General features: G+C 37.0%; 1 protein-coding gene across 6 annotated transcripts in view; it reads right to left on the reverse strand.

The window, feature by feature from the left end:
• The window catches only part of FBXW11 (F-box and WD repeat domain containing 11), a 174,895-nt gene that overhangs the window by 70,467 nt on the left and 88,987 nt on the right, over positions 1–15,441 (reverse strand). For 3 of the 6 annotated variants that reach the window (XM_077137640.1, XM_077137644.1, XM_077137642.1), the window contains 2 exons: positions 3,695–3,757; positions 271–496 (listed from right to left, as the gene is read on the reverse strand). In XM_077137640.1, coding sequence (XP_076993755.1) covers positions 271–496; positions 3,695–3,757 — 289 coding nt within the window. Of the gene's footprint in view, positions 1–270; positions 497–3,694; positions 3,758–7,423; positions 9,797–15,441 lie in introns of those variants that run through there. The other 3 variants (XM_077137641.1, XM_077137645.1, XM_077137643.1) reach the window with 2 other exon arrangements.

Raw genomic sequence — 15,441 nt, forward strand, 5'->3', positions numbered from 1 at the left:
CATTAACTCATTTAACAAATGAAATAAAGCAATGGTATTGATCAGTGATTAACACCATTAATTGCAGAAACTGACTACATTTCCTAAGTAGATGCTAAATTATAATTTCTCCTCAATTGTCACAGATTAAGATTCAGTATGTGTACAAAGAAATGTTGCCTCACACAACACTCATTCATTCATTTCAGAAATACCTACTCAACTGTACCCAGACTCCTGGTCTTGGCATTCTCCCACTGCTCAGCTTTGTTAAAGACAAGTGTAGTTTACCTGGTAAAGCGGTAATAAAGTCCCGCTGCAACATGGGCTTCAGATAAGAGTTAATATGTCCATGCTGGTAGTGACACATTCGTGAAATAAGATGTTCCACAAATTCCACTTGATCTGATTCAGACCACTGGTCAAAATATTTAATACACAAGTCTTTTTCTTTTTGATAGTTTCCTTCTGATGGCCTCTTTCTGGAGACGATCACTGATGATGTTCCATTACTTATCTATTTTAGGAAAAAAAAAAAAAGAATTATTTTTGACAAGGGAAAGAAATCTAATTAATATTTCATTAGAAACATTTTTTACCCCAGGGTATATAATCTTAAAAAGCAAATTTATTTCTTTATTAATTCATTCAGGAAGTAATTTAAAATGTACTCAGGACCCATGTCCTCAAATTAGTCACTAAAGTAAATGCCAAAGTTACAGGCATTTCTAAAGTTAAATGGTACATTAAATCATTATTCTCCAATTCTTATTCCAAAACTTGCTGTTTATTACACAGATAATGTTGGAGATAACCATCTTAGATGAGCTGTTCAGCTTGGCAAAGGGGCAACTGATCGATTGTTACTAGTTTGCTTCACTTACTTAAAGCTGAAGGTCAACACTATGTGCCAAATGGTTCTCAAATTTGAGCGCACACTGGAATCACATAGAGGGTTTGTTAACAGAGAGACTGCTGCGCCCCACCCCCAGAGGTTCTGATTCCATCGGTCTGGGGTAGAGTTCAAGAATTTGCATTTTTAGTAAGTTTCCAGGTAATGCTGATGCTGCTGGTACAGGGTCCCCACCTCTGAAAACTACTGGTCTGTCTAATGGAGAAGATAAGTAAACTGTATATTGAAATCTGAAGGCAATTAAATCTAAAAACCTTCTTTTTACCTAACCATTTCGATCCTCTCCATGCTGCTGCCCAGTGCTACTAAATTGTTAGCAAAATAGTTTAGTCTTTCCTTCCCTTCTTTTGATCACTTTCTCAGAAAGGCAAACCACGGTATCTATGAAGTTCTTCATCTTGTATAGACAGTTTATAGATAATCTATAAATTTCTGTATTAGCCATGTATTTCTGATCAAATCTACTTACATGTCATTGGATAAAATCAGGATATCAAAATTTTTTTTTATAACTTCACATAATGCATCTGAATAATAACATCAAAAATAATCTAAATCCCTAGACTGAAGCAAAAACTACTACTAATGCCAAAATCCCTAGACTGAAGCAAAAACTACTACTAATGCCATGAGGCTCAGTAATTTCCCTGTTTAAAAACAAGAGACCTTTAATACTTTTTGTCAAACATTTACCAAGCTATATGTCCAATACTCCTCTAATAGGCCCCTAGCGTATAATATCAAAAGAAGTAACATATAAGAGATTTTTGAAAAGTAAGAGTCCCACTACAAATTTCTATTAATTTCATTAGGAATTTACCATAGACATCTTACAAGGAAAGAGCCAAGAGCTTTCTGATAATGCAAGTCAGTATGTCCTCTGACTCAAAGTGGAATGAACCCATCTTTAAGACATCTTAAAATATCCCAAGGAGTCTCAGCCTTTCTTGATAAAATCTTACAAACCTTTCATGTCTACAGCAAGTCCTTATGTCCACATTTAGAGGTCTAGACTAGAAAAGCATTTATCTCCCACCCACATATTTTACTACCCAATTATCTAGCAATGTTTTTTCCCTTGATTCTTGGGTGAGGGAGAGCTCACTGATATCAAGTACCACCAGGGGGTAGCATTGCACAGGGATTCTTTTCCAAAAGAATTTGACCTTCATTGTGGTAGAACACTCATATCTAGCAGGACACCCCCCCACCCCCAATAATAAACAGTTCAAAACAGTCGGAGATGAAGTAACTAATGGGAGGTATAAATAAGGGATATCTTCGCTGCTAAAGCATGAGAATGTTTACCAAAATATCAGGAAAGAAAAACGAAAATAGCTCTGCCCAATGATAGGCAACAGTTAAATAAATCATAACACATCTACACAAAAAGTGCCAAAATAAAGTCATTAAAATTAAGTTTATAAAGTAAGATTTTAATGACAAGAGAACATACTTATGAATTAATGTTAAGGAAAAAAAGGCAAGATCCAGAACTTAATATAGCATTTTGATCACAATAATTCCTGTGACGAGGAGCACACTGAGACAGGCTAAAGCATACAGTTCAAAATGTTAAAAGTCCTAACCTTGAGAAAGAAAGCTGTATGTTTTCTTTCTCCCTTTCATTCGATACTGTTTTCACAATAACTTTCCAAGACAATTGCTTTCATAGTAGGTTAAATATACCCTAAAAAGAAAACCAGTAAATACTGCCAAATAATGGTGGTAACAATTTGCATTTGTGTACTGATCTTTGTACTTTACAAAGTATTTTTATATCCATTATCTTATTTGTTAAGCCAAAGCGTTACTATTTCATTTACAGAAAGGTTCCTAACCATCTAGGCTCCCCAGAGCATTTATACGCCATTAACAAGTTGACTGGAAAGAGAAACTGAAAGTTAAAAGTGTTAAGAATTGAAAAATCAATAGTAAACGAAGAGAATCCTATTTGATGTTTGAAGGAAGGAACAAAATTCAGTCTGCCCAAAATGTTCCAAAAGAAAAAAAAAAATAGTGGCATGTGCACTGCTCTATAGTACATTTTCAATAGTCTATTTTTAACCACCCACCTGGCCAGAAGGAGCTTCCTGGTATTGTTTTGTTTCATTTTATCTTAAATTTGTTGGGGGCACTTTATTCTTTCTAACTAACTTGTCTGTTTAGCTTCAAATCATATGAACACAGAGAATTTATTTACATTATATCCCTCAGATTTAGATTTTTTTTTGGCTTTAATCATGTCTTCATGAACGGAACAACTATGAGTGCCATTATAGTTGATGAAAATATCAAATCATGAAACTTTACATGACTACCCCACCCCACCCAAAAAAAAAAAAAAAAAAAAAAAAAAGCTGAGAGATTGTGGGGGGAACCAGCAAACTAAAATAGAGTGAGGAAAGAAGGAAAGTGAATCTAAAAGGAAAAAGGATGGGGTGAGGGGCAAAAGAAGAAAAAGTCATAAATGCAGACATTAGCATGGGGCCTGGTGCTATTATGGTGACAGAGGATGGCACCATTTTTCATCTTTGGCTTCCACAGTGGCCACAGATGGAACATTTTGGGCTACAGCCATTTCAGAATCTTTAGGAAACTCCCAAACACTTAATTTATTAGTCATAATGACACTTCCTTAAGGAAAAGAAGATCAATTAGGGTGGATTCTGAAACTAGCAAAACTGCAAAAACAGTAAACAAAAAACGCTTGGCTGTTACTCTCATTGAGGACATTAGCTAAGGGAGCACCTCATCTACATTAAGTCAATTGCTATCTTATCTGTGCGCCGTCATTCCTACCTGCCAAAGAGTATTTTTCTTTGGGGACTCATCTTCATTTTGATCCTCCATAACTGAAGTGTTCTAAGGGGGGAAAAACAGGTTATTTGAATTATGCCAAGTTTTGCAAATCCTAAATTAACTACACGAAGATAAAATTTTGAAAACCCAAACTAGAGTCTACAAACATGAACCCAAGAGTTATTTGGCTTGTAGCTAACACATGCCTTTTTGGTCAAAGGGACCGTGCTCATCTCTCATAAATCAGTATCATTAATAGCTAGACAAAAGTAATTATTTACAAAAGTTGGGCATGCTTAGAAAACAGGCTAAATTGTAGGAGCTGGGCTGGAGTTTTACCTCAGTCATCACTGTTATTCTTTTACTTGTGACAAGAAGCCCCAGAGACCCTCTAAATTCCCGCTGATTACACAAAACATTTACTAAATGTCTGCTATTCAGTAATCCAGCCCAGCCAGCAGCAATTAGAACTAACAAAGCCTTGGAAGACCCTGGCCTTTCTCTCTCCTCTCTTGATAGACTTGTTTTTCTGGAATGGCTTTGCAATCTCCCCAAGTAAGCAGGGTGGGTGCCCCAGTCTTTTCCCTGAAGAGGATGCTGTTAGCCAGTAACAATCTGGCTTGCCTTGAGAATGCATTAGCTTTTGATTTTTATGTTTACTGCACAAAGAGGCACTGTGTAATTATTCTTTCTGGTGACCTAGTCGCTCAATAGATGCCCATTAACTGGAGATTATACATGATTGGCTTTTCCCTTTTGAAGCTCCTACCTAATGGCTAAATGGAAACTTAATGAGAAGGGGAAGTGGGAGCGTTGTGCTCTGAAAGGAATAACAACTCATTTATACCTCTAAGATCCTTTCCAGCCCTAAAATTCTAAGATTGGAGCATAGAATTTAAAGGATAACATTTATTCAATAGCATTATTCAAAAGGATCCTATAGATCTGTTTATATTATCAGGGTTTACAAGATCCTGCTTACTGCCTTTAGGGGATAAGCCCATCTCTCAAATTTTTCCTATTTTTCCCTTATGTTCAAGTCATAAAATATTTGGACCCATACAGTATTTCCAAACAATGTATCTGAAAATACCCAATGTAGGTAATGGCAGAAGAATCATCATTGAACACAAGAAGCTCTACAGGTCACATAGCTAACTGATCAAGTTTCCATGGGGGGGGGGGTGTCTAGGGATTTTTCTCCCCCATTTTAAACAGTTTTACACTTTGTGATGTTAGGTGTAAGTACCTGAAGTTCTTAGCAGAAAATTACTTTTAAGGTTTGAAGTCTTTATTCAAACTGCTTTTAAGTAAGTGGTTTATTGTCAGTGTTCCCTTTTTTTTTTAAATGTGTTCCCTCTACTCTTTTTTTTTTCTTCCCATTTTAGATATATAAAATTTACACTCTAGGATATTGCCCTGATCTGGCACCAAAAGTTAAGTGTAATAGAAAATTAAATTAAGGAAGCCATTCAGCTTCAGTCTTTACATACCATGAATAAAACATCAAAACATCACGTGGAGAGGTTTACATGGTGATAGTTCACCTGTAGTACTGTGAACTTTCAATGTTTTGTCCTCTTTTCAGTGAAGTAAAGATACTCATCTACCATTACTGTTATTTGCTGTTTATTTTATTTTTTATCAATTGCATGCAATTTGATATATTAGGAAAGCCAAAAAGCTTTGGAACCAGAGTGAGGGTTTTAAATCCTATTCTGGTCAGGTCACTTATTCAGTGTGTGTGTATATGACCGTGAGCAAGTTAGTTTATCCATGTAATGAATACAAATCACAGAGACTTGTGGGGATTGAGATTATCTCACACAAAGCTTACTGCATAATAGGTAGTTCAAAAATATTGACTTTCTACTTTGAAGATGCTACTGTCTCCCAAAGTGTTGTCTTCTCCCACTTTTCTAATTTCAAAAACTTCAATGGAATGGCTCCAGATGGCTAGTTACAGGGAAAACCCACTGGCTTCCTCAACAGAATCTTCTAAGTCCCATCGCTCCAAGGTCTGCAGTGGGAGAGGGATGGGGAGGGACTCAGTATGTCAAAGTCAATCATGAGCTGAGAGGAAGGCAGCATGTGTACTGAAATTAAACTGTCCTTTATAAACCAGATTACCTAAATTCCATGTTGCCCAGTATTAGTTTCCCTTTGCTATTTCCAAGTTCTATAGTAAAACCTTGTTTAAATGCTTCCCCCTGGACTTTGCTAAGCTTCAAGGAATAAAGCAGATAGAATTCAGAAAGAACCCGGTGTCTAAAACAGGGCAGAGTGATGGCAGCAGTAAATAATCCTTAATGGGGAAAAGGAAATGAAGACGAGATTAACAAAAGTAACATTTATAAAGTTCTCTTCATGTAATTTTCCTTTTACTGTTAACTTGAAAGACTTTCAGATTAATAAAGCCAGCAGGTTTCCTTAGGAAAATGAACAAAGTAGAGACAGTGACTCTATACATCATCTCCTAGGTTAACCGGTACATTTACAAAGTCATCCTTGCAATGTCACAATGTCCTGGATTCTGAGAAGGTGGCAAGAAGAGGAAGAAAAAATGGCTGGAATCATGAGAAGGTAAGCATGTAAAGGATTGAGTAATTAAGCGGAAGACAGATGAGAAGTAAATCCCCACCCACATGTCCCCAGGTAATGTATGAGGGATACATATATATGTGTTTTTAACTAAAAGCTTTTGAAAAACAAGTTAATCTTCCAGAATTATTCTGATCCAAGTTACCTTAATACACTCCTCTCTAAGAAGGAAGCGGAAAAAGTCAAGAGTCCCTGGAGATGACACAAGAAGCACCTGCATTTACAGTGAGAAAATTTCATTTTTTCTTTCATTCATTCCAAAAGAAAGAAAAGATGTTTACTTATATGGTTGAGAAGGAAATACAAAATGCCTCTGATGAAGCTACTCTGTTAACGGCTGACAAAAGTGGATAAAGATATACAATTCAATAAAACTTTATTTAGTAAAACCCTCAGGAGGCTGGACAGCAAATCCCATCATTCATATTTTTCAACTTCTCTTATAAAGCCAATAGGAAAAGATGTCAAAGAAAAAACTTTGCTGTTAAGGTACACTCAAGAGAGGATCATTTCCAAAGAGTATTTCAGGTGACACTAGCCGAGGAAATGCTCAGAGAAAAAAGAGTCCCATGGTCTAATTAAGTTTAAGAACTGCTACACAATCTAGCTCTCTCTCTCAGAGACTACAATACACTTCACATTAAAATACTAAAGTTTCTGGAGTAATGAAAATGTTCTAAAATTGATCATGGCGATGAATGTACAACTATATGATGACTCTGTGAGCCAATGACTATATACTTCAAATGGCTTGTATGGTGTATGAACATCTCAATAAAATTGAATTAAAACATACACACTAAAGGCTCTGTAAAGCCCAGCAATTTAAAAATTGGGCTAATTTAAAATTTAATCAGCTTTCCCTAGTTTGTTGGACAAAGACACTCTCCATCCCATTTACAACAAATCGATTAATAGCTTAGCACATATTGGCAAACAGTGGACTAGGGCAATCGCAGAGTGTAATTCCTTTCTCCTCCCACTTCACTAAATAAACAGTTCTGGGAGACAAAGGAAAACACTCACTTTGGTAAACATCTTACATTCCTCTTCTCCATCATCTTTCTCAGACTGCTATACAGAGTCTAGAGGATGAGAGGTAACAGCAAAAACAGAAAATTCTCTTACCATAAAACGTTTTTGTCATCACTTTATTTTAAGGCAAAAGACAAAGGACCACAAGTTCAAGAATGAGGTAAGTAAAAATGATAAGCCTCCAAGAGAAAAAGGAAGGTTGTTTCTTACATCCAAATTCTTAGGTGAAGCCATGAGGTAAGGCACTTAGAGAGCTGAAATTCTTTTTCAGCTTTCAATGCTTCTGGGAAGGACAATTCTTTGAAACACCAAACTGCCTTATCACTTCCTACTTTCTCATTATCATCTCTTTTCTCCTTCACCTACCAAAGAACTATGTAAACTCATAAAAATGGAGATCCCCCTGTTCTGATACTAGTAACAATGAAAGCTAGAATCTAAGAAGAAGCTAGATTCTAGAGCAGACCATACTTGGTACTATTAATATTCTGGGGCAGATAACTGCTTGTTGTGAAACTGTTATGTGCACTGCAGGATGTTTAGCAGCATTCCTACCCAGTACTCCATAGATGACAGTAGTATACCCCACTCTCTTCTCTACCTCTGACAACCACAAATGTCTCCCTCCTGAGGGGGAAGGGCAAAATCATCTCTCCCCTTGACAACTACTGCTTTAGGGGAACGCGAACTTCTAACTTGACTTTTTTGAATGATTTACTAAATCACAGTCATCTCAGGCCTGATCGTTCTTTCTCCTTGGGCTTCTTTCCCTGGCCTTTGTGGAATACGTGATGTTCTCCAAATAAAGCCTGATTTCACCATGACCAAGTAATAGAAACTTTGTCATTAAATCGCCTATTTGAGAAACTTTCACATAAAGAGTTCTTTACTACTGGATGATGGCCTTGAGAGTGTAGATGAGGGCTACAAATATCACAGAACTATACAAAAGTCAGTTTATGTATTTCTCCAGAAAAATTCAGAGCTTTCATTAGATTCCCAAAAGTGCCTCAAAGGCAAGAAAATAGCAAAGCACACCTTTGACCAAGTAGCTGACCACAGAGTGTAGGATGAAGCCTAGGCACATGTGAATTTTAGGCACATGTGAGTTTTTGTTGTTGTTTTTAATTCCCCAGGTAACTATAATATAGGTCTATTATTAATTACTGCTCTTGGTGACTGAAGGATGCACTGACTGAGAAGTAAACTGGCTAACGATGTTATATACCTATGAACGAAGGTTGTGCTGCTACAAAAAGAAGCAAAGTCGTGAGGCATGCAATCGTGTGAATAAACAAGTGGGACATCTGCTGAGGCAAAATGAGCCAGGAAGAAAAGAACAACAGTGGTATAGTTACCTTTAGAAAATGCTTATAAGAAAACAGGGGCCTAGATGGTAAGCTTTTAGGGCAGAAACATTAAGTCTGGAATGGTGATTACAGTTGATGGATTTCAAGAGGCTGTTTATATACATAACCTGATATTTAGAAATAAGAATGAAGCCAATCAGATTGGGGTTAAAGTCATTCAGAACACAGGTGTAAGGAAGACAGTGTCTATAGTTTAGAACCACACATACTCTTTGAGACCAAAGGAAGAAAGGTTTATTTGGTCTGGAACTGAAATTTTGTAGCACATAATCTAACTCAACCTATCTGTGTAGCTCATTTGAACAACTGAAACACAGGGAGCCCAGAATAAGGAAGAGGTCCTTTACTCCTGTATAGATCACTGTAATGCCTGGATACATCCTAGAGAATATTAAGCAGATAATCAAAAACCATCGACAAAGTCCCTTGAGGGACAAGAGAAAGAATATGGAACTATTAAACTTTACCATCAGGGAATTCCCTGATACTGTGCAAACTTTAGGGACACCCAAATCAATAGGCCATGCCCTAGATCCTGAGGTTTACTCTCATGAAGTCTATGTAGGTAGCGAAGAAGCTTCGTCTACCTATAAGCATGCTTAAGAGTTACTTCTGGAGGACCTCTATTGTTGCTCAGATATGGCCTCACTCTCTCTAAGCCCAACTCTCCAAGTGAAATCATTGCCCTCCCCATTACATAGGACATGACATCCAGGGATGAAAGCCTCCCTGGCAACGTGGGAGATGACTCCCAGGGATGAACCCAGCCCTAGCACCGTGGGATCAACAACGCCATCCTGACTAAAAGTGGGGAAAGAAGTGGAACTAATAAAGTATCAGTGGCAGAGAGAGTTCAAATAGAGTCGAGAGGCTACTCTGGAGGTTGCTCTTACACAAGCTTCAGGTAGACCTTGCTACCTATCATAACCTATCAAACCCCAACCAGGACCATTCCAGCCAAGTCTAAAGAACACCTAGGGCAATATATAAGATTCCACAAGGGTTCTATGCACTAGAATAACTTTCCAGAAACCTACAAGCCCCAGATAGGTCCCAAGTCCAGATAAGTCCTGAAACCTAGAGGGCCCAGCCTCTCCAGAACATCAGATAGTTTCATCTTCCTACCCCATATTAGTGACAGACCCTACCTGGAAAAAAAGGTGATAGCGAAGTCATACGGTGAACATAGGATTTAACAAATGAATATGAATGCTGAATCATTAAATTGATATTTCTTTTAGTCTCCAGTATCTTAGAGCAGCTAGAAGTAAAAACCTAAAATTGTGGAATTGTAACCCACGTCAAATTTTGAAGTACTTTCCACAACTAACTGTGGTGCTGTGCTTTGAAATTTATCGCGTTTTTTTGTATATATGTTATTTTTCACAAAAAAAGAAAGAAAGTTGATTGTGGTGCTAAAAAAAAAACTTAAGCCTTCTAGCCTCCTATACTCAGGAGCAACCAGAAGGAAATATCTGAGAAGACTATATGGTAACCCATAACAAACTCTGGGATCTATCCTGTAACTACTTGTTGAAGGTTAAACAACACACCCTTAAACAGTGAGTCAAAGAAAAAACTGCGAGAGAAATCGGTAAATATCTGAGAGACGAATGAAAATGAAAATACAACATATCAAAACCTTTGGGATGCAGTGAAGGCAGTATTCAGAAGGAAATTTATAACTCTAAATGCACACATTAAAAAGGAAGAAAGAGGCTCAGACTTTTGAGGTGACTTAGCTGGGCCCTCGTGCACACAAGCTAATAAAACCTACTTCCCGAAAAAAAAAAAAAAAAGGAAGAAAGAGCTAAAATCAAGACCTAACTGAATAACTGAAGAAGTTAGAGAAAGAATAGCAAACTTACCCGAAAGCAAGTAGAAGAAAAGAAATAACAAAGATTAAAGCAGAAATAAATGAACTGGGGAACAACAACAACAAGAAAAAAACAAGACAGAGAATCAATAAAACCAAAAGTTGACTTTGATAAACTCAACAACATATTGACAAACCCTTACCTAGACTGACAGAGCCAAAAAGAGAGAAGATGCAAATAAACAAAACCAGAAATGAGAGAGGTATCATTATTATGGACCCTGAAGAAAAAAAAAAAACATAAGAGGATACTATGAACAGCTGTATGCCAACAAACCAGACATCTTAGTGGAAACAATTTCCTAGAAATACATGCACATCCTACACCGACTTGAGAAATACAGAAGACCTTTGAACAAAACATCACTAGTAGAGATTCAATCAGTCATCAAAACCCTTCCTACAATACTTATTCACTGTTGGTGGGAACATATAATGGTGCAGCTGCTCTGGAAGACAGTTTGGCTATTTCTCAGAAAACTAAATATTGAGTTGCCCTATGACCCAACAATACCAATACTCAGCATATACTCAGAAGAGCTGAAGGAGGTGACATGAACAAACATTTGCACACTGATGTTCACAGCAGCACTTATTCACAATTGCTGAGAGATGTAAACAGTCCAAGTACCCATCAACAGACAAGTGAATAAACAAAATGTGGTATATACATGTGGTGGAATATTATGCAGCAATAAGAGGGTGTGATGTTCCAAAGCATATGACAACGTGGATGAACCCTGAGGTCACACTGCTAAGTGAAATAAGTCAGTCACAAAAGGACATATACTGTATGATTTCATTATTATGACTCTGTTAAAGGTAATCTCAGAGGTTACTCTGGAAAAAACAGCAGACCCACAGATACACAAAAGCTAAACATGGAGGAAACACTACTTAAAGAGGTTGAATCTAAATGCGAGGGAATGGACAGAAGTGATAACTAATTAGTGGGTTATAACTAACGTTACCATATTAAAGGTGAATATGACTGAAAGGGGATGTATGGTGTCATGTACCCCAATGATTAAGTTTACGATTATGAATAAGTTCTCACATGAACTATTTCAATGGTTCAATAGTTGACAAGGAGTCAATGGTAGAGGGATATGGGGGAAAACTAAAAATGCATGCTATGGCCACTAGTTAACAGGAAGATATCAACAGTACCACAGTACTACTAGAGCAACTAATGCGAGAAGAGGGACAAATGATAAGGGGCAGTTTCGATTAAATAGTTAGTGATGTTACATTTGCCAGTTCTTTGTCATTATGGACCAATAAAAACTATCTATTAAAATAGAGAGTGCTGCTGACTGTACAACCAAAGATACCATAAAACGTTTTTTTGTTTGTTTGTTTTTTTACTTTGGACATTATCCATGATGCCCAATAGATGGAGGAAGCTGAAGGATACACTGAATGAGAAGTATAATGGAGAACGGTGATACTTATATATGATGGACTTTGATATAGCTACAAAAAGGAGTGACACCAAGGGACACATGATGAACTGAATAAACCTTGGGCTGTGCAGAATGGGCCAGAAACAAAAGAACAAATATGGTAAGGTTTCTCTCAGAAAATACTTTATTAAAAACAGTGAGAACCTGGACTGTGGGCTCTTATAGCAGCCACATTTGGTCTGAAGTTGTGGATGTTATTTTTAGATTCTAAAACACTGTGTATCAGTTGATAATCCCCTGGAATTCTGAATAGTTCTGTGACACCTGGGTCTCAGAAATGGAGGGCTGCAGAACTGAAAGCTAGCACAGCTACACATAATAACAGCTGAAGTAACCAAGAAAGAGATCAGGACTTGGAGTTTAAAACAAAGTCATTCTGGCTGGGTCTATGGTAAATTAGAATGCAGAGTAAAAGATGATAGTGTATGTACTCAAGATCTTCAGCTGCTGTAAGAGATCAAAGGCAGAGAGGTTTATTATGTCTAGAATCTAAATTTCCTGTAAAACATGGTCTAAATCAGCTTCTCTGGATAGCACATTTAGACAGCCGAGACTCCTGGAGTCCAGAGTGGGTACAAGGCCTTAATAATTCTCTATGGTTTTGTGTACTGCCAGGTGACTCGCGAGGATGAGTCCAACTCTGGTACTGTGGGACTGACAATGCCTTCTTGACCAAAAAGGGTAAAAGAAGTGTAATAAAATAAGGTATCCATGGCCAAGAGAGATCAAATGGAGTCAGGAGGCTGTTCTGGAGAATGTTTCTTATGCAAGGTTCAGTTAGATAGTGCTAACTGCCTAATATGCTAACACCCAATCGACATCACTCCTGTTGTCTCTTTTTCTTTTTTTTTACATGGGGAGGCACCAGGAATCGAACCCAGGTCCTCTGGCATGGCAGGCGAGCATTCTTGCCTGCTGAGCCACCGTGGCCCACCCACTCCTGTCGTCTCTTAAGAACACCTAGGGTTCGAAGCAAGATCTATAAAGATTTCATGCACTGTTTGCTTCCCTGAAAGCTATAATTTCCAGAGGGTTCCTAGGTCAGATAAATCTTGAAACTCAGAGGGACCAGCCTCTCTAGAATTAACAATTAACTATATCACCTGTCCTTTAGTGTTGACACCCCTTCTCAAACTAAAAAAGTCATAACAAGCTTTCCCCAAAGATCCCTATAGATTGGAAGAAGGATTAAAGGAGAAGGAGGAAGCATAACAAAGAAAATGGGATTTAGCAAACAAGTATGGCTGCTGAATTACTATATTAATATTCCTTCTAGCCTCCAGTGTTTTGGAGCTGCTAGAAGGAAAAATCTGAGATGACAGAATGGTAGCCCATGACAAACTCTAGGATCTGTTCTGAAACTACCTGTTGAAGTGTGCTTTGAAAATTATTGCTCTTTTCTTTCCTTGCTTTGTGTACATGTTATATTATGCAATAAAAAAAGTTAAAAAAAAAAAAAAATCTTCCTATAAAGAAAAGCCCAGGGCCGGACGGCTCAACAGGGGAATTTTATCAAACATTCGAAAAAGAACTAATGCCATTCCTGCTCATTCTTCAAGAAAACTGAAGAAAAAATAATACTATATAACTCATTTTATGAAGCTATTATCACTCCAATGATAAAATCAGATAAAGATACTACAATAAAGGAAAACTACAGGCCAATTTCCCTAATGAATATAGATGCAAAAACTCTCAACAAAATATTTACAAACTGAATTCAAAGGCACATTAAAAGAATTATACACCAATGACCAAATGGGGTTCATTCCAGGCATACAAGGATGGGTCAACATAAGAAAATCAGTCAATGTAATACAACACATTAACAAATAAAAAGGGAAAAATCACACGATCATCTCAATTGACAACTGACGCTGAAAAAGCATTTGACAAAACTCAGCATCCTTTTCTGATAAAAAACATTTTAAAAGGTAGGAATCAAAGGAAACTTCCTCAAAATGATAAAGGGCATATATAAAAAACCCAGAGCCACATTACGTTCAATGGCGAGAGAACTGAAAGACTTCCCCTATGATCAGAAACAAGACAAGGATGCCCAATGTCCCCACTATTATTCAACATTGTACTAGAAGTTCTAGTTAGAGCAATCAGTCAAGAAAAATAAAAGGCATCCAAATTGGAAAGGAAATAGTAAAACTTTCATTATTTGCAGATGACATGACCTTATATTTGGAAAATCCTGATAAATCTACAACAAAGCTACTTGAGCTAATAAATTCAGCAAAATGGCAGGATATAATATTAATCTGCCAAAATCAGTAATGGTTTTATACACTAGCTATGATCTAACTGAGGAGGCAATTAAGCAGAAAATTCCATTCACAATAGCAACTAAAAAAAATCAAGAATCTAGGAATAAACTTAACCAAGGATAGAAAGGACCTTCACACAGAAAACTATGAAACTTCATTAAAAAAAAAAAAGCAAAGCCTGAAATAGGTGGAAAGATATTCTGTTTTCATGGATAGGAAGGCTAAATGTTATGAAGATGTCAATTCTACCCAAAATGATCTACAGATTTAATGAAAAGCCAATCAAAATTACAACAACCTACTTGGCAAACTTGTAAAAGATAGTTAGCAAATTTATTTGTAAGGGAGATAGGCCTCAGATTGCCAAAAACATCCTAAAAAAGAAGAACAAAGTGGAAGGACTAATATTTCCTAACTTCAAAGTTTATTATAAAGAAACAGCCAAAATAGCATGGGATTGGCACAAAGATAGACACACTGATCAACGGAATCAAAATGAGAGTTTGCAGTAAGACCTCCAGATCTTGGTCCACTGGATTTTCGATAAGAACTCCAAATCCACTGAAGTAGGAAAGAATAGTTTCTTCAATAAATGCGGATAGGAGAACTGGATATCCATAGTCAAAGGAATAAAAGAGGACCCTTGCCTCATTTCCTATACAAAAATTAACGCAAAGTAGGTCAAAGACCTAAATATAAGAGCCACTGCCACGAAACTCTTAGAAAAAAATACAGGGAAACACCTGCAAGACATAGTAATAGGAGAGAACTTCTTAGATTTTATACCCAAAGCACAAGCAACAAAAGAAAAAAATAGATAAATAGGAACTCCTCAAAATCAAATGCTTCTATGCCTCAAAAGGTGAAGAGGCAGCCAATCCAACGGGAGAAAATATTTGGGAGCTATATATTTGATAAGGGTTTGATAACCAGTATATCTAAAGAAATCTTACAACTCAACACAAAAGAACAAATAACCCAATTTTAAAATGGGCAAAATACATGGACAGACATTCTTCTGAAGAGGAATTGGCTAAAAAGCACATGAAAAGATCTTCATTTTCAATAACTATTAAGGGAATGCAAATCAAAACCACAATAAGATACCATCTCACACCTACAA

This window comes from Tamandua tetradactyla, chromosome 20 (genome assembly GCF_023851605.1).
Source record: "Tamandua tetradactyla isolate mTamTet1 chromosome 20, mTamTet1.pri, whole genome shotgun sequence".
Classification (NCBI taxonomy): Eukaryota; Metazoa; Chordata; class Mammalia; order Pilosa; family Myrmecophagidae; genus Tamandua; species Tamandua tetradactyla.